At 43.0% G+C, this 20,164-nt stretch overlaps 3 protein-coding genes across 7 annotated transcripts in view; 1 reads left to right on the forward strand and 2 right to left on the reverse strand.

Annotated features, from left to right (window-relative positions):
* The window catches only part of SLC12A6 (solute carrier family 12 member 6), a 60,322-nt gene extending 52,120 nt beyond the window's left edge, over positions 1-8,202 (reverse strand). For 4 of the 5 annotated variants that reach the window (XM_083377643.1, XM_083377642.1, XM_083377641.1 and 1 more), the window contains exons 1-2: positions 7,655-8,202; positions 4,674-5,815 (exon numbers count right to left, since the gene is read on the reverse strand). In XM_083377643.1, coding sequence (XP_083233769.1) covers positions 4,674-4,920 — 247 coding nt within the window. In that variant the 5' untranslated portion in view covers positions 4,921-5,815; positions 7,655-8,202. The remainder of the gene's footprint in view (positions 1-4,673; positions 5,816-7,654) is intronic. The other variant, XM_083377640.1, reaches the window with a different exon arrangement.
* Positions 1-20,164, forward strand: part of LOC310649375 (uncharacterized protein) — a 403,049-nt gene that overhangs the window by 116,367 nt on the left and 266,518 nt on the right. The window lies entirely within an intron of this gene.
* Positions 11,766-16,828, reverse strand: NOP10 (NOP10 ribonucleoprotein). Its single transcript, XM_083377842.1, has 2 exons — positions 16,643-16,828; positions 11,766-12,657 (listed from the first exon to the last, which is right to left on the reverse strand). The coding sequence occupies exons 1-2, from the start codon at positions 16,694-16,696 to the stop codon at positions 12,517-12,519; spliced, it is 195 nt and encodes a 64-aa protein (XP_083233968.1). The 5' UTR covers positions 16,697-16,828; the 3' UTR covers positions 11,766-12,516.

Raw genomic sequence — 20,164 nt, forward strand, 5'->3', positions numbered from 1 at the left:
AACTCTTTGTCTATGGATAACTACTAGAGCAGGAAGCAGGAAGAAAAAGGAAAGGTCAATAGAAAAATAGTTGTTATGAATTACATAAAAGTCTGCATGTAACATCTGTTTGGACTAAAAACAAAGTAGTAAGTATAAATGACAGGAGCAAACTGTGTGAGATAAACATAGCACTAGGAAACAAAGTGCTATTAAGGAATAGGAGCGACAAAATAACATTATTGTGTTTACTGTTTTTGCATACTTCAAAAATTGTTTTTGTGAGAAAAAGATGTAAAATATAAACAAGTATGCAAAAATATACTGCTTCCTGAAGGATAGACATTAACTGCAGGAGAAGATGTCCACATTGGTGCTCAGCAAAGCTGGGCAAGCGCTCAGCAAACCAACAACAAGGAAAAAGCAACCTGCCAACTTTCACCATGAAACGTGCATCAAAACTGCCTGCTACGTAAATGTGATAAAAGTATTTGGAGAAAAACATCCCACAGACATTGCAAAAAACCTAAGGGGAGAAACACAATATAAAACTCCATAGTTTTTAGATACGCATATGTGCAATCTTTATTCCTTGAAGTAGGCAAGATTATTTGTAGGTCGTAACAAAATGATGATGCATGTGCAACTGACAACAGGACTGTTGTAAAAGAAGAGAGGAAAAAAATGGTGCACTGCAGTAACTCCTTCGTGTCAAACCTGACTCCAGGCAACTACACAAATTACTGCAGTTCTCTGTGGCTGCTACCCACTGCAAGGAGGAAAGGCCTATATGATTGCTCCAGGCCAGGCAACTGATTCACCCAGTAGGGTTTCAGGGACTTATTACTGAAACTCTGCAGCATGCTCTAGTCAAAGCTGCCTCGAATGAGTAGGCAACAAGAGCCTTAAATTGAATCTCAGACTCTACATGATTGAAGGTCCCATACAGCTTCCTGTTTTCTAAGCAGCTTCGGAGATGAAAACACCTCTTGTGAATATGTCTGGAGAAAGACAAAAGAACAAATCCAACTGAGCATGAGTAGGAGCCCTTAAGTGGACTCACTTGGCGATCGAACAAATGATATAGTGGGCCTGCTTCTTTGCTTTTATCGTGTTTGCAAATAACCGACTGGCAGCCTTTTTTTGAGTAACCAGAGCCTTTCTTGATGAGGGATGAGGCTATTCCAGACATCTGTTGGAGAAAGTCACTGAAATCCACTTGAGGTGGACATGAACTAGGCAGGTCTTATGCAAGTGATTGAGATACAGTCTTGCTATCTGAAATAAATTTAACCTGCTTAGGCCTGAGGAAGTAGATAGGGTCCTTGGAGCTGTGAGCTCTTCTACCTTTTAGATCCATGTTGATTCTAGTTGGTCAAGGTCACCCAGGAGGAACATGTAGTTCTGTCCAAAAGAATACACTTGCTTAGTCCCAGACACGGGACAAATCTTATTTCCTGTTTCAGCCTAGCCCAAGGCCATCTACAGGCAGTAGCCACAGCAGTGGCAGCTCATATTTGTGTAATTTTTTTTGTGGTCTCCCTTTATTCTTTGTTAGCAAGCCAAAAAAAATTAGATAGATAGATAGATAGATAGATAGATAGATAGATAGATAGATAGATAGATAGATAGATAGATATTATATATAGATATAGACACTCATTTTTGGTAGCTCTCCTTCCTTCAATGCTAGTTCCAGTTGATGCTGATGGGGAGGGGGAGGGGTGTAACCCTAAACCTCTCTTATGTGCAATTCCTCAAGGCTGAACTCTCTCCCCACTCATATTTAACCTCTAAATGAAATCACTGAATGAAATTATTTGTCAGCACCATCAAAATATTACTCAGCTATATATAGCCTTGGTGGAGCAGTGGACTAATGCCTCCTTAAGTAACACCAGCTGCCTGCAATTAGTGCAGGTTCGCATCCCACCAGGCTCAAGGTTGACTCAGCCTTCCATCCTTCCGAGGTAGGTAAAATGAGGACCCAGATTGTTGGGGGCAATTAAGCTGACTTTGTAATAATGCCGCTTGGGGGGGGGGGTGAAAGCCCTAATAAGCAGGCATATACATAGAATGAAGGCTACTGCTAAGCTTGTAAGCCGCCCTGAGTCTTCGGAGAAGGGCGGGATATAAATGGAATTAAAATAAAAAAAATAAAAAATAAATATATTCTGCCCTTAGCTGTACAATTTGTTCAAGGTTATTATCCAGTGATTGCATGCTGTGGGGTTTTGGATGGGGGAAAAATAGATTTCAGCTCAACCCTGGCAGATGCCAAGTGGTTCTAGACTTCTGAACCTTCTAGGCCTGCTTTTATATCTCTTACTGCTCTTGGAGTAGCACTCCACCAGAGTTAATACGCCATCTGGAGGTCTTCCGGAACACACAGCTCCTGCTCAAAGAGTTTTGCACAGATTTGTCCCATGCACCAGTTGTGCTCATTTCTGGACTACAATGCTTGTCATTCATACCTTTGTCACCTCTTGATTGGAAACCATTTTGTGCTCTAGATGGAACTTTCCTAGAAGAATACTCAGAACTTAAAATGTTTCAGAATGTAACAGTGCTTAGTTTCGGGTACTCCAAAGTCCCCCTGTGTAACATCACTGCTGCACAAGTGACACTGCCTTCCAGTATATTTCCAGAGGCAATTCAAGGTGTTGGTCATCACCATTGAAAGCAGTGCATGGAACCAGGTCAGATTACTTGCAGAACTGACTATTTCAACATTTCTGCTGAATCCTTCAGGAATATTATTACACTGCAGATATCACCTATATTGAGGGCATCTATCTGATGGACCCAAATTTTAATTTTAAAATACGAAATGATTAAAAACTTGTGGGACCATGTACTCTCCTAAGGTTCTGATATTCCACTTGAATCTTGCGATAATTTGAGCAGGAATTGCTGAAATCTCAGCAAATCTTAGGTGAATTTTATCCATGAATATAAAATTAATGGATAAATGTAGGGGCCACCTACAATACTGTTACAAACCACCATGATCCACAGACTCTAGGATGGGAATGATTGCTAAAAAAAGGATGCAGCTGTACCATACAATGTCTCATCTACTTATCCTTTCCTAAAATGCACCTAGGTGTGAAGTTAATATATATCTCATAAAGTAATATAAATTGAGGCTTAAACTTATTCACATATACACATACCCAATTAACAAAAAAGATCAGATACGGTAAATTATTCCCTTACTACAATTATTTTTTTTCTACTCAGCGTCGCAAAAAGGTCTTATTTGCAAAGCTGGAGGCCAAACATAGCTACAATTAAATAATTACTTCACACACATAAACATAGATTGGTGAAGGGGAATTCTCAGTTATCAAAAAAACGCCACTGCCAGATTTCCCAGAAGTGATTCTTGTTAACAGTCTTTGTTGAGCAGAAAAAAGGGCTTTACTGCATAAGCCTTCACCTATGGTATTTCACTTTCATAAATGATGCTCTGAAAAACTGCTTTCTTCTTTTGTTTCACTACCGTTGTTTTTTTTATTTTCGACTTGTTTCAATTGGGGATTTGAGGGCAATTTAGGACAGATGCCTTTTAGAACAAAGTAAGATTCAGAAAACAGACAATGAACTACAGACTGGCTGGATCTAAAGACTGTTGACAGATCAGTGTTGCTATTCAGAAACTCCACAATGAAGATGTGACTTTGACTCAGTGGTGACTGAGCAAAACCTAGGCTAACCTTAGACGTGTTTTTTTTCCTTTTAAAATCAGACAGAAGAATCAACAAGATTAAGGGAACTGAAATTCTCCCAAGTCATTTCCCATGAGACTTACTCAGCATTTCCAGGCACAAGGGGGGAAAAATAACAAAAATGGATCTGAAAAACTGAACAGTTCAGCAAACTCAGTACTCCAAAGGGAAAACACCATTTAAAGACAACAAAATTGCCTTGTTTTAACAGAATAACAGAATTGGAAGGGACCTTGGAGGTCTTCTAGTCCAACCCCCTCCTCAAGGAGCAAACTCTATTCCATTTCAAACCAATAGTTGTCTAAACTCGACTTAAAAACCTCCCGTATTGGAGCACCCACAAATTCTAGAGGCAAGCTGTTCCACTGACTAATTGTTCTAACTATCAGAAAATTTCTCCTTAGTTCTAGGCTGCTTCTCTCCTTGATTAGTTTCCATCCATTTTAGAAGCAGAGGAATTCAGCGCTGCTTCCAATGAGATTGATCAGGAAATTTAAGAGACAAACTATTATTTCTTCTCTTGCAAGCCTAAAATATACCAGTCAAACTTTGGCATAAAAAGGACAAAGGTATTATAAAGAGCCAAATCTGGAAAATCCAGTTGTGTGTGAAAATGATACCTGTCAAACAGTATTGAATATGACAATACTGTATTCAACAGTACTGAATATAGACAGGGCCATTCACATTCCTCTGACATCATCAACGTAACCCTTGTAACAAGCCCCCCAAAACACACACAAAAATTTCTTTGCATGAGCAACAACATCGGGTATGGAAGTGTGCTTTCCACAACTTCTGAAGAAGCTTCCAAGTACCTGTTCATCCCTCAATGTTCTTCTACCAACAAGACACTCAAAAACAAGCAGCACCTGGTTCTTTTACCAAACAAGGCACTTGCAACCAGTAATTTTTCTCCATTGCAAGATAATTCATTCTCCCTCCCACCAAAGGGAACCTTACCTTCAACCGCATCTGCGCGAGGGTTGGTTGTCTTGTCGGAAGCAGGCTCGGCTGCTTCAGTGGCCAAGGAAGTGGTTATTCGGGAGAAATCACTGGCACCCTCACTGCGGCTCGTTTCAGGCACACTTTCTCTGGAACTGAAGCGGACGCAAGAACTCGAGCGGGAGCTAAGATCCGGGCTAGTGTCAGACAGGCCTGGGATATCATCAATTTTAGTGGGGGTAACCATAAACCGGACAGAAGCCATCTTGGCAACAAAGATGGCAAAGAGAACAAAAAAAAAACCCAACCCTTTTCCTTGATCAGTTTAACCTCAAGTCACCTCAAGTTGTAAGAGGAAGATCATTCAGAAAAGTAGATGCGCCAACAATGTTATCCAATACTCTCGCACAAGGAAGATTCATGTCTACCGTGGATTCACAAACTGCTTCGGACAGCGTACTATTTTGACATCAATGCTTATTGGGTGTATTTTTAGAAATACAGCCTAAGATTGAGTGAAGGCAATATTCCATGATTTTGCAGGTTAATGTTTCACAAATGATTACGCTGAAGATTTCCATGCATCAGGCAAATAGGTCAGTTTTCTGTTCTTAAGGATAGCCTAAAGGTCAAAAAAGAAAAACGCTTGCAATTTTTATCTGTCAAAGGGACACAATGCAATAATTCCAGCTTTACTATACATCTGTGAAAACAGCCACACAGAACCTGCTCAACGTTTCGGTTAAGCAAATGCCTTTTATCTCAGCGAAATGCAACAGGGGGGGGAAAAGGCAAAGATCTGCAAGGTATGCCAAAACGCTAGAAAGTTTATAGTGAACGTCAGGTTATATAATTCACTTTTTTTCCATGATGAATGCAAGGGGGGAAAAAAACTCTTTGCAAATGTCCCTTATGATTCTGGTGCAGAAAAAGACAAGAGAGGGAGACAAAAGTGGGTTGGTTTTTTTTTCAAACCGAAGAGGAAAAATGTCAAATTCCAGTCCAAGAACTTAAACAAGAGAAGGCAAAGTTATCTCTTAAGGTGCAACATCAAGAACTCTGCAAACTTCCAGTTGTTTTTGAAGATCTTGGTAGAAGGAGATAACCTTTAGATGAGCCTAGTGCAAGGAAACTGTCATTCCTCCTCAAATTGTAGGATTCTGGAGGAAAAAAAAACAGTGAATATATATATATCAAAAAGTCTATTACACAAAATTGTACTGAGACACTGAATCCTCTGTAAAATGTCACTAACCCAATGTAGTCCTTGACTTACAACAGTTCATTTAGTGGCCGCTCAGTTACAATAGCACTGAAAAAATTGAGTTATGACCATTTTTCACACTTAGAACTGTTGCGACATCCCTATGATCACATGATCAAATTCAGACAGTTGGCAACTGAGTGATATTTATGATGGTTGCAGTGTCCAAGTGCCATGCGAATCACTTTTTGCGATCTTCTGACAAGCAAAGTCAATAGGGAAGCCAGATTCACTTAACAACCATGTTACTAACTTAACAACGGCAGTGATTCCCTTAACAACCATGGCAAGAATGGTTTGTAAAATGGAGTAAAAACTCACTTAACTGTCTCACTGAACAACAGAAAATTTGGGTTCAACTGTGGTTGTAAGTCAAGGACTGCCTGTATTATCAGTTGCTTGCTTGCCCAGCACCTTTTAAGGAAAATATTTGTAACTCAGGGTTGAAATGAGGGGTCCTTGGTGTGGTACGAAAGATCCTAAAATGGGGCAAAAGTCACTTAACAAATGTTTCACTTAGCAACAGATATGTGAGGCTCAAGAGCCTTGGTGGAGCAGTGGGCTAATGCCTCCTTAAGTAACACCAGCTGCCTGCAATTAGTGCAGGTTCGAGTCCCACCAGGCTCAAGGTTGACTCAGCCTTCCATCTTTCCGAGGTAGGTAAAATGAGGACCCAGATTGTTGGGGGCAATAAGCTGACTTTGTAATAATGCCACTTGGGGTGTGTGTGAAAGCCCTAATAAGCAGGCATATACATAGAATGAAGGCTACTGCTAAGCTTGTAAGCCGCCCTGAGTCTTCGGAGAAGGGCGGGATATAAATGGAATTAAAATAAATAAATAAAAATAAATTGTGGCCGTTAAGTCTAGGACTATCTAAACTTGGTGGTGTGTTATATCCTAAGAGGGAGAAAGGACCGTTTCAAAACTATTACTGCAGGAGAGTTCACCGAAAAGCTAGGGACACACATTTCCAGGTCTCCCACCCACAGAATGACAGCAATAATGCCATTACGAGCCCACAGATTCTTGCTAGCAAAAGATTTTGGGGTGGGGGGGGTGGGGGGGGTGGAAAGAGCTGTAGAGGCAAATCAAGTGGTGGTGAGAAAGCCCACCCCCAATGCACCCAGACCTCTGCAGACAAGATAATGAGGCAAAGCGGACCAACTCACTCACACACACCCCAACTGGACCCTCAAGCTGAGGACCCACAGACCAATACAAAGGGGGGGGGCAGGGGCTATAGCGTTCAAGGCCCCCCCCTCCCCCGTCCTAAGCAGGGGGGGGTGTCTGGCTCCTCCATGCCTCAAAGCAGGGTTCTTCAAACTTGGGCCCTTTTCTGACTCATGGACTTCAACTCCCAGAATGCCTCACCCAGTGTGCCTGGCTGAGGAATTCTGGGAGTTGAAGTCCACGAGTTATCAAAGGGCCCGAGTTTGAAGACCCCTGCCTCAAAGCCACACACACACACACACACACACACACACACACACATATATATATACACCCTCCGCGTTAGCCGCAGAGGGAAAGAGCGTGCAAGGAACTCTCGGGGGGGGGGGGAAGGGGGGGGAAAGAACGAACGAGGATACAGGTGGGAAGGCGACAGCGCGCCTGCGCCATCCTCTCGCTCTTTCTCTTCTTCCTCCCCCCTCCCCGTCCTCCTCCCGCTCGAGCGCCACACGTCCTTTGATGTGTAGCCCCCCCCCCCGCGAAAGCGGCCGTTGCTTGTTTACCTGCGGCGCGCGGCGAAGCGGGTTTCTCACACACACACACAGACCAACGGTCCAAAAAAAGGGGGGGGGGTCTCGCCCGCGCACGCGTTCTCAAGACCTTTCGCCGTCTTGTTGGTTGGGCCGTCTTAAGCTCGACTGGGCGGCCGGCCGGCCGGCGCGCGCAGCACGCACGCTGGTACTGCCGCTCTCTCAGATGCTGGGAAAGGAGTGGGAGGAGGGAAAGCCGACTCTCCTTATAAGTGTCCTCATCCTCGCCTCTTTCCAACGCTATTTCCCACCCGCCCCCCTCCGTCGCTTTTGGGTTTTTGGTTTTTTTTTTTTTTTTTTGGCCACGCAAGCGCAGAAAGAAAGAGCGGTTACTGTTGCTGGGCTTTTCTTTTTTTTTTCTCCCTTCAGAGAAGCGCGCGAAAGCGAGGGAGAGGTGGGAGGGCGGGTTTGGAACCCTTTTGGAGAGCGGAGGGGGGGCGCGAAAGAGAAGGGGATGCTATGAACGCGCGAGGGTTGCTGGGGGATGTAGTTTCCTTAGAATGAGGGGGTGCTTTCTTACCTCCAAGAATATGTGGCTGAAAGAAATTATAACGACAGGAGGGACTAATGCAGGGGTTAGGCAACCTCGGCTCTTTTATGACTCATGGACTTCAACTCCCAGAATTCCTGAGTCAGCGTAGCTGACTCAGGAATTCTGGGAGTTGAAGTCCATGAGTCATAAAAGAGCCGAGGTTGCCTACCCCCGGACTAGTGAGACCTCGGGGGAAAAGTTGGACGAGCAACTCATGACTGAGAGCAACCTCTTTTGGTCGGCTTAGCCCCCTTCCTCCAAATAGCCACACATAGGATTCACAACTTTATTGTATGACTTCTAAGGCATCCTTAACCAAAGTCTGGGGCAATCTTGGCTTTTCTGCGATGCTAAGCTTGGCCAGGCCTGGTTCCTCCTTGGATGGAGAATGGGCTGGAAACTTATATTAGAAATGGTGTGTGTGTGTGTGTGAGAGAGAGAGAGAGAGAGAGAATCCCCAGAATGGAGCCATGACATCTACATTATTACCTACATGTCACTAGGAGCAGAGCTGAAGATTAGTTTTTATGGCAGTGTTTCCTGCCTGAGCAGGGGGTTGGACTAGATGACCTCCAAGGTCCCTTCCAACTTATTATTATTATTATTATTATTATTATTATTATTATTATTATTATTATTATTATTATTATTATAATAATATCTTGGCATCTTGGCTAAGCTTTTCTGGCTGGGGAATTCTGGGAGTTGAAGTCTTCCCCCCCATGGCTTGAAAGGCTACAGGCACATTATAGTGTGCAAAGAAATGCAATGATACTGCAGCGTAATGTGTGTGATCATTACATGCAGTGATATTGTAGAATAATGCATAGCAGGCATTGCAGCAATGCAATATTACAAAGCATTTAGCTTGAAGTGGTTAATATGTTGTAATATCACAGCCCTTCAAAAGAAAGGAAAGGCCATGGTAGCTTTGAGGGCATGTGTCCCATAGCGGTCCATGCATCTGGGAAGCCTGCAAGCAATATTAGGAGACCAATAGCTCTTTTCCATACTTGCTTCTGAGTCACTGGTGATTATTTAGGGCACATGAGACATTCCAAAAATATACCACCCAAAATTAGTGGTCAGTGTCACGGAGGGTCTGATGTTAGTCTTAATTCCTTTCTAAAGCCATCAAAATTGTTGGCATCACAATGGAAGACTCTGTTGTGGCATTTTTCATTCTGTGCAAGGAAGCCCTTCCTTTTCACCCATCCCAAATAATTCCACCATTAACTTCTGTTTTGCCTTCTTTCCCCTTCTCCTCGAAACCTTCCAGGAGAAGAAAATCATATTTAACTTTATTAAATTAAATAAAATGAATAAATCAGAATTGAATTTGCTTCCCAACCCTGTAAGAGGAAATCTTTTTTTTTTAAATTCCATTTATATCCCGCCCTTCTCCAAAGACTCAGGGCGGCTTACAAGCTTAGCTTACAATCTACTGGCCAGTCTGTCCCTGCTCAGCTTTTTCTAGTTCTTGACCAAAATTATTGGATCCTTTTGGTGGTAAGACTGTTAAACTGACACAAAAAAGGAAAGCAATTTTGAATACATTTGGAAAGGATTCAGTGTAGGGTGTCTGAATCATCTCCGCATAGGCCAGCCTGAGTCATAGTCCAGCTTATATTATAAATGGACAGGTCAAGTTTAATAAATGGTTTTCTCCATGAAGCTTAAGGGAGTTTGCTATTCTGTGTTTCCCCCTATATCGGGTGTCAAACTGTGGGCCCACGGGTCAGATGCGTCATGCCAAAACCGTGCCCACCCCATTGCCGGTAATGGGGGGAAAGTCGCAATACGTTGCAACACGTCACGTGATGTTGCGAGTTTGACACCCCTGCCCTATATTATACTGAGAGATACTAGTTTGAGCCCAAGGACCTGAAACAGTCTTCTTAAGACTAGTCCTGCATGATGACCAGTTGCACCAATTGTTCCTCCTGCAACTACTAAGCAGCTGAAGGGTGTTGAGGGAAAGATAAAAGTGATACGCCTTTTTTCATATCTGTGGAAAACCACCTGCTTGAGGTTTCACACTCCAAAGTTATCCAACCATACTTTGGTTCTGTATAATATCCAATCCTGGCATGCCACCCCAAATATACTTGCATGGATTCTCCCTGCTTGGAGACACAAATTGTTCCCCATTTTCTACACACCTCTGGTCAGCAAAAAAAAAAAAAGCTGCATCAGACTGAGTAGCACAGAAGTGCTAGGTGCTGATTCAGCCTTGCTTAATTCATGTGAGCCTCCGCTCTGCTCGAAATCTAATGGCAGCAGCCCTTCTATTTATTGTGTCTTCATCCCCACTCTTAACTGCGGTTTCAGCAGCAGGATATGAACATGAGACATTTTAAATAGCGGTCTTTGGCTTAGATCAGCCTTTTCCACCCCCAGTTTGAGGCAGGAAGTGGAAACTCAAGCAATACAAGAACAAAACAGAATGCACAACAAGCCTCTTCAGTATTCTGCATCCATGTGATGTCAGACAACTGGCAGTAGAAAATGACCACCTGCTGTATAGTTGTCTTGTATGGTTGATCACCCTTTCCCCAAGAGCATTAAAATTTTCAACAATTATGCTGCAATAAATATGTCCAAGATACAGGGTGAGGAGAGTGGCAATCTCGTGATAAAAAAAACAGGTGAGCGAAGTTTTTTGGGTTCTCAACTATGGCACAAGTCTCACCTGTAACCAACAGAAATGAAACCTTAAGCAGCCATTTTACATGGCTGCCCTAATCTGTTGGGGAGACCCTAAGCAGCCAGCAAAATTCAAATTGCTAAAAAAAACAACAACACCCTGCATTACATGGTTACTATTGGCATAGTTTACGAACTGGGACAATTTAGGCACTTTTCTGCTTACTTGCAAGAATATCTTCAAGCATCCCAAACCCAGGAAAGGGCAATAGACTTTGTGTCTGATTCTCATTTACCCATCCAAACCTATTCTATTTGGCAACTCTTGCTTGTTGGCAACTTTTCAGAGCTGAAGAGCACTATTAAATTTCTCTTTAGTTTTCTGTTTGTTCACTGAATCTAGTTTCTCACCCCCTGGATCATCTTTGTACCTTTTGTTGAAATTTGCTTTGATTCCTCTGAATCTTAAAATGTAGTACCCAGAACTGAATTCAAAGTGTGGGGGTGTCCAACCAATGCAGAATGAAGATAAATTATTACTTATGATTTGGAAAGTATACTTCCCTTGAAAGAGCCTAAAATATTTGCCTTCTTTGCATCACTATACTGCCGAGTCATGTAGTGTATTTTAACTCAGATTGTTTAATTCAGATTGCTGCAGTGACAGTGTTTAGAATGCCGTATTTTAGGCTAATTCTGCCAACTGCCAGCAGTTCAATCCTGACCAGATCAAGATGGACTCAGCTTTCCATCCTTCTGAGATCAATAAAATGAGGAGCCAGAGGACTGTAAAGTACTGTGAAGCAGTGTATAAGTCTAAATACCATTGCTGTTATTTATGATGAACTGCTATTCTAAAACCTTTTTCCTAAATGTTACTACCAAGCCCCATCCTGTATTTATGCATTTGTTGTCTGTTTCTCAGATGGATGACTTTGCATTTGTCTGTTCAATTTCATTGTTATTTTTAAGCCATTTTAAAAACAAAATTGTAAGTACATTTTGGATTTTTTCCCCCAGATCATTATTTATCCCATCCAATTTTGTAATATTAGTATATTTGATAAGCTTTTTCCATACCCAAAATAAAAAAAATATTGAAAAAAAAATAGAGTTAAGGAAGGAAGACAGAACCTTATAGTACCCCACTCAATATTTCCCTACAGTTTGATGAGAAACTGTCAATGAGTGTGATTTTCAAGTCAGCATCAATCCACTTGTTGTGCCACATAGCCAAAAGTTAGCTGGCTAGCTTAAGAACTAAAAGAATCACCCACTCAAAATACAAGTCACTTTTTTCCAGTGTTACTGATATTGATAGCCCTACCATGCTAAAAAAAAAAAAAAAGCTATCCTCCGGAAAATATGACACAGACCCATCATGCTAAAGAAGCAGAACAATGGAAAATCTCACTTTATTTCCAGAACTACATAGCCAGAAAAACGTGAATACAATATAATTCTGTCTTGCTTGCTTGCAGGATCTCATTCATTCCTCTTCCACAGAACGCAAAGGGAATTGAGTCAAGTTTGACAAACATCGGCAACAATGTGGACGGCAGATTGACAGGTATTCTTCGCCTTCATGGGCTTATTCAAAGCTGCTCTCAAAGCTTATCTGCTGCCTTTGTAACTCAGGAGCAGGAGGGAAGCTCATTTAAACAACAGGCCGAGGCTGCTGGGTCATCAGGACACCGAAGCGTTTTTTGATGGTGATCCTATGTCGAGAATATTTGTCATCAGGAGAGAAGCGGGCAGGATGGGCTGAACATGTTGGCTGGCCGGATGGATCCACCTTCTACAAAGCCGGGGAGGCAAAACAGAACCGTGTGTCAATTTCATGAAGATGATGTATTAACTTGAAATCAACATATTTCATCTTAAAATCATGCAGGCCCCCAACCTCTCAGATGAAATAGCTGTATGAGCATAACTTATTGAAAGTTCACTGGAACGTATCCAGAACATCTGCAAAGTATTAGAAGACCATGAAAAAACAATGCTGAGATGCTCAGTAACCTGCATGAGGATTGTGCTGCAATGCTTCTCTTTAATTTAGAAAAGTATATTCAGCCACCAAGCAACTGACCTCGAAAGCAAATTGGAAAGTGTTAAAAGTCTCCCTGCAGTTCTCTCTGGAGTCTTTATTTTCACTCGCAAACACACACGGATCCAGCTCTGGGAAAAGGTCATGTGTCCATTGGTGTTTGACTGATACCACTAGCATCCATCAAATGTGCTTTCTTATCAAAAACAGGTCTAACATTAGACAACCAATGACCCCATGGGGTCATCGTTTCAGAAATATTTCCTTACCAGATTCCTCAGTGTCTTCAACAATGACAGAGCTTCTAATGCACTGCCTTCACTGGAAAAGTTAGGATTCATTCAGAGATGTATCTGCCTTGAAAATAGCACATGTTGAACTGAGAGATCTTTGGTGCTCTCTGTGCTGGGTTATTTTTTTGCAGATGTTTCATTACCCAAACTGGGTGACATCATCAATGCTAGATGTTCAGCGCCAGCACAGATAATGTTACCTAGTTGGATAATGAAACAACTGCAAGAAAACAGCCAAGCTCAGAGGGAGCACCAAGGACCCCTCAATTCAACCCTAAGCTACAAATATTCTCTATTGGTACTATGTTGAACTGTATAGCAGAGGGGTCCCCACACCCTGATCCACAATCCTATATCGGTCCGCAGCCTGTTGGGAACACAGCCATACAAGCAGCAGATGAACAAAGCTTCATCTGCACATGGGCAGGATCTAGGTTGGGCATGCAAAACCATCCCTCCCAGCACCGCTCCATGGAGCCAGAAAAGATGGGAACCACTGATATACGCGTACCACAATCAAACATCAGCACAGGACGTATTTTATGACATTTTGTATTGTGTCATAAGGATATTGTTTGTGTCATAAAAAGCTTTGTACCATTTGCAAAATTTCAATTCCACAGGAGTCTTGAGTCCTAGATTATGGATGCATTATATAAATTAGCCTATTTGAAGTAGTTTGTTTCAGAAATTGTTGTCCTATGGTTTCCTAACATTTTGCCCAATTAAAGGTTATGGGAAAGACTTTTGGTAGTATTGAGAATCTAATGTGGTGATTAAAATACTACTGGTATTTCAAATGACCTAGCTCAGGGCTGTTTCCAGAGGAGGCAGAGGAGGAGAGGACCTGGAGCTTATGGAGTGAAGGAACTGGATGAGGCTGCCAGCAGGCCCAGAGGAAGAGAGAGAGGCTTTAGGAGGAGTTGGTGGAGGCGGCAGCGTGCTAGAGGGGCGAAAAGAAGCAAGGCCTCTTTAAGGAAAAGGTGGAAGAGTCAGGATCAGAAAAAGGAAAGAAGGCAAGGTTGCCGGAATACAAGCGAATTTGAGGGCTAATCCACATGGAGCCCCATTTCCATCTGTCCTGTGTGCCATCGTTCACTCCCTAGAGACTAAAATGGACAATGTGAAATTTGAGCGGGCCACGAACAAGAAGTATATATCGGAGGTGGTGACCCTTTGAGAGCTGTATGCAACGAAATTTCATTTTGATGTATGCCGATTGGTGTACAAAGTGACAATAAAGTTATCATAAAGTTATCATCATCATCTTTGCCCAGACCTTTGGAGAAGACAATTGATGTTCTTTTCTTCCCCTCTCTTTGTCTCTGGGTTTACTTTCATTGCCATCATTTTTCTTTTGGCTTGTACTGTTTTGTAGAGTTATTTTCCACTTCTCTTTGTTTTAAATATTTTAACAATTGTAAACCATCCATAGTTGCCAGGAGTTGGGAAGCATATAAATTTTAAAAAATTATTGTATTATTATATACCCTACAATGTGAAATCACAGCTGCAAGTCTTTAGCTGGCGTTGACCTTCATACATATCACGTTCTTTCCCAAAACCTAAGATGTTGTAATATATGTGTGGATCCAAGTAGTGCGGCCTTTCGCAATTGACAGAAATTTGGTCAATGTGCGCAATTTCTAAGGGCCATCCAAGATTTTTTGGTCTGGCACTAAGTGTGCCGATAACTATTGGGACCAACCTGGGCAGCTTATGCTATAATTTTTCAATTTTTATTTTCAAATCTTGTTACTTTGTGATCCTCCCCAACTCTTTGTCTTCTCTTCTACTGTCCTCTGGTACTGTCACATCAATGATCCACATTTTCTTCTTTTCAACCACAGTTAAATATCAGTTTGTGTTTGGCTTTATTAATAAATTATAAATTATTATTGGTGCCTCTTTTGCAAGCCTTAATATCACAAAACAAACAGCTCTATGGCTCTAACCACTGAGTTGCATATTTGTGCTTTCAATCTCTTTTTATCAGTTTTGCTTTAGGAGGTGTGAAAAATTCTATAAGATACAGTAAATGAATATTCCATTCCCAAATCTAGATAACGATCCCATTCTAACTTTTTTTCACACCGGTTTCTATATTTCCCAGTTTTTCTTCTCCAGGCTAAAGACCTGGAAGAGCCCCAGAATTAATTATCCTAGTTTTAAACTGAACAAAAAATATTCCCATATTAAATTCTGCAAATCCAGCTGCATATGGAGATCATTCTCTCCACCTCCCTTTACTTCCCAAAAGATGATTAAGAGAAATACTTTGGAAAGAAAATTGTGTTTGCAGCCACACCAGATGCATGAAGATTAGCTACAGGATATCAAAAAAAATAAAACAGGCCAACCATTCAGACAAATCGCTAAATGGCCATGGGAATTATATTTCCATGGCTTTTTATATTGGTCATCGTATTATATAATCATGTTGGTCACCATATTGTATAATCATGTTGGTAACAATATTATAGAAAAGAGGTAGAGATTCTGGAAAGAGGGTAGAAAAGAGCAAAAAAGATGATTAGAGGCCTGGAGGCTAAAACATATGAAGAACAGTTGCAGGAATTGGATTGATCCAGTTTAATGAAAAGCGGGACTAGAGGTGACATGACAGTAGTTTTCCAATATCTGAGGGGCTACCACAAAGAAGAAGGGGGGGGGGGTCAACCTATTTTCCAAAGCACCAGAAGGCAGGACAAGAAGCAATGGACGGAAAGAAATCAAGGAGAGAAGCAACCTAGAACGAAAGAGAAATTTCCTGATAGAACAATTAACCAGTGGAACAACCTGCCTGCAGAAGTTGTGCATGCTCCATCTGGAGGCTTTCCAAAAGAGACTTGAGCTTGTAGTTATTTTATAAGAGTTAAAGTGCGATAGATTTAATAGTTTATTGTTGTTTGCATAAGGTAGACTATGATGGTTTGTATTTTTATACCCTGTATTGAGCTCTGGGAAGTCGGGGAGGGGGGAGGGGGAGGGGAGGGAGGGGTTGGGGAGGGTTGGGGAGAGGGGAGGGGGTTGGGAGGGGTTTTGTCTTTTTTAAAAAAAACGTATTGTAAAACTTTTCAATTAAAAAAAAAAGAGACTGGACAACCATTTTGTCTAAAATGGTCCAGAGTAGACTCCATGGCTGGCTCAGGAATTCTGGGAGTTGAAGTCCACGAGTCATAAAAGAGCCAAGGTTGTTCTAGGGCAGGGGTAGGCAACCTCGGCTCTTTTATGACTCATGGACTTCAACTCCCAGAATTCCTGAGCCAGCCAAGCTAGCTCAGGAATTCTGGGAGTTGAAGTCCATGAGTCATAAAAGAGCCGAGGTTGCCTACCCCTGTTCTAGGGTCTATTGCTTGAGCGGAGGGGTTGGACTAGAAGACCTCCGAGGTCCCTTCCCAACTCTTGCTACTCTGTCCTTTTCTGTTCCAAACAAGTCTTACCTTGAGAGTGTAGATTCTCTCCCCTTGTTCATTGATGTAGTACTGCAGAAACATTGTGACCGAGCTGCAACCGCAAAGCCGCTGAGTTTACAGGTTTATTTATTATGAAAAAAACGCAGTTCTTCCTTCCGCTACTCCGCACACGCACGTGCGTGCCACCGCTTCCGGGATACCGCTCCACTTGAATCTTCCAAAGAAGAACCGCCCAAGAAACAGAGCATTCTGGGTCTTGTCGTTTTATTCGTCTGAAGCTCGACGAATCACGTCACTGTCTGGCTCGCAGTGCTCTCCTGGAGTCTCTTCCCTCAATGAATTCTGGGAAGGGTAGTCGTTCTTCTCTCGCGCAAGCCTTATTTCAGGGGACTTCAAACTTGGCCCTTTTATGACTTGTGGACTTCAACTCCCAGAATTCCTCAGCCAGCTTTGCTGGCTGAGGAATTCTGGGAGTTGAAGTCCACAAGTCATAAAAGGGCCAAGTTTGAAGACCCCTGCCTTATTTTGTCGAAAGCATTGTCGCTGAGGATGTGGGGGCTTTTTTTGGGGAGGTTTTCGTTCAGGTTTTCGTTGGATTTTCTTAGAAAAGACAGCTTGCCGCATTAATTAAAAAAGCAAGTTGCGTCACAAGCAACAACTGCCCCTGCAAAAACTTATCGATGACCTCAAAACATCTAATTTGTGACAGCTCATTGTTTGATCGAAGAGAGGAGAAGAACATCACATTTCCAAGCAGTTAAATGAAAGAAATCTTAGATCACTCTCCAGCTCACCTTTCTTGCCCTGTTGTAGAATAAAGCTGGAACGCGTCTAGAAGTCAATTTTCTCTTGGGCGTCACCAAAAACCAGCACCCCATTTCCATTGTGTCACCTGGGAGCAAATCCTCTCAGAGGAGGGTTTATTGGCTTTTTCTCCAAACTACATTTCTCAAAATTCTGTTAATAGAGGCCATATGACAGTTAAAACAGTTTGAAACTGGTTTACATTGTGTCAGTCGAGGCTGCCCTCAAGGGGATAACATGTGCCTACAATTCACTGCCCCATGTCAGAAGAGACATCATGTATCAAACTGCGCCTCACAAACACCCCCTTGCTGTTTCAATTTTGGTAAACCGGACTTAGATCATATTTGGGGGAAGGTATGTAACTTCATAGGGCTCCCGTGTGATTTGTTTTTTTTTTAAAGGTCTCAGCTAAAGGAAGGATTGTCAGCTGACCCAAAAGTAATTTCTAAAACTTGCTTCTTTACCTTTCGTAAGAGCTGTGTTGTGTACAGGCAACATCAGGCATGAATCCTAATCATGGAACCCAGTAGGTTATTGTAACCTATTCCTGTTTACAGGTTAATTGGGGTTTTTATTTTTTAGGGATTGATTTAATTTTTTTTAAATTGGTTTTAACTTTTGTATCGATCTTTGTTTTAAATACCCTGTAAACCGCCCTGAGTCCTTCGGGAAAGGGCGGTATATAAATCCAATAAAATAAATAAATAAATAAAAGACCTAAGACAGACATGTCAAACACAAGGCCCGGGGGCCGGATCCAGCCCGCAAAGTGGTTTCATGTGGCCCGCGAAGCCTTGGCCCTGGCCCAGAGACCCTCCTTCTGCCAGAGACCCTCAGATCTGTCCCACTCCTGCCCAGGCCTCCATAGGCACCCTTGATGCGAACGATGTAGAGCTGGCCATGCCCACCCAGTAGGCCATACGCACTCTAGCCACGCCCACCCAGTAGGCCACGCCCACCCAGGCCATACTCACCCGGCCCCTTGAGGGCAACCGCAATGCTGATGCGGCCCTCAATGAAATTGAGTTTGACACCCCTGACCTAAGAGATAAACATCCTTAGAAAGTATTGTTGAGATGGAATAGAACGTTCCTTCTCGCAGAAAGTATTTTCCATTCCATTTTCCCTTCTGGGACGCTCGCAGTCGGTGTTGGCAGGGGGGCAGAGATCGACCTTGAGACCTCTCATTTGTGGAGTTCCTCAGGGATCGGTTCTCTCGCCTCTCCTGTTCAACATCTATATGAAGCCGCTGGGTGAGATCATTCGTGGTTTTGGAGTTGGGTATCATCAATATGCTGATGATACCCAGCTTTTTATTTCGACCCCAAACCACCCCAGTGATGCCCTCGACGTGATGTCCCGCTTCCTGGAGGTGGTCCGGGTCTGGATGGGGAGGAACAGGCTTCGACTCAACCCTGACAAGACTGAGTGGCTGTTCGTGCTGGCATCCCGGGAAATTCTGATTATTCCATCTTTGTCCATGGGGAGTGAGCTATTACCTCCCGTAGATAGGGCGTGCAACTTGGGGGGTCCTTCTAGATTCACAGCTCTCTTTAGAAGAGCATATCGGAGCTGTGACTAGGGGGGCCTTTGCCCAGGTTCGCCTGGTGCGCCAGTTGCGACCCTATCTAGACCGGGATGCCTTGCGTACAGTCACTCATGCGCTCGTGACTTCTCGTCTAGACTACTGTAATGCTCTCTACATGGGGCTGCCCTTGAAGTCCACTTGGAGGCTCCAACTGGTGCAAAATGCAGCCGCGCGAGTTGTGCTGGGGGTTTCCCGATACTCCCATGCTACACCTTTGCTCCGCGAGCTGCATTGGCTGCCGGTTGCCCTCCGGGTGAGATTCAAGGTGTTAGTAATGACTTACAAAGCCCTACATGGCATGGGTCCGGATTACCTATGGCAACACCTGCGGCCGGCGTCAACTTCCCTCCGTCCAGTGCGCTCCCACAGAGAGGGCCTCTTCAGGGTGCCTCCGATCAAAGAATGCCGATTGGTGGCCACCAGGGGGAGGGCGTTCTCTGTGGGTGCGCCAGACCTATGGAACCGCTTGCCGGTTGAGCTCTGGACGGCCCCTGACCTTCGCTCCTTCCGGCGCGACTTAAAAACATATCTATTCGAGCAGTCTGACCTGGTCTGATGGGTTAGGGTTGGGGTTTTAATATGTTTTAATACTGTTTTAAACTGGGCTAAATATTTAATCGTTTTTTTTAACTTTTGTATTCCGCTTTTTTATATTTATTGCCCTGTACACCGCCCTGAGTCCTTCGGGAGAAGGGCGGTATAAAAATATAATAAATAAATAAATAAATTATGTTCACACAATGGAATATTATACATGATAAATACAGAGCCACTGTATGAAAATTCAGGTCGGATCTGCAGGTAGAACTTTAAACTTCCTCCCCCTTATTAGAACCACCAAGACATCCAAGTTCTGGAACCGTTATTCAACCTTTGCACCTAGAGTCAAGTCAACAATGAACGATCTTCTTGGAAACCAGATGCTGGCCTCATGAATTTCCCAGAAGACCCAGCATCCAATCCACTTCCACTAATGCTGTTACAGCAGGACCTCTCAGAGACCAAAGGGCTGTCAGTTTTCTTGGCCAGCTCAATTTGCTAAAGATTCTTTCTCCTGTAGGATCATGACCTCCCAGAATCATACCCAGGCCCCTGGCCTCTCATCCTGCCCCCCAAATGTTCCTTCACTGCTCCTGCCAGCTTTTCCTGGGGCT

The sequence above is a fragment of the Vipera ursinii genome (genome assembly GCF_947247035.1).
Source record: "Vipera ursinii genome assembly, chromosome: Z".
NCBI classification, from domain to species: Eukaryota; Metazoa; Chordata; class Lepidosauria; order Squamata; family Viperidae; genus Vipera; species Vipera ursinii.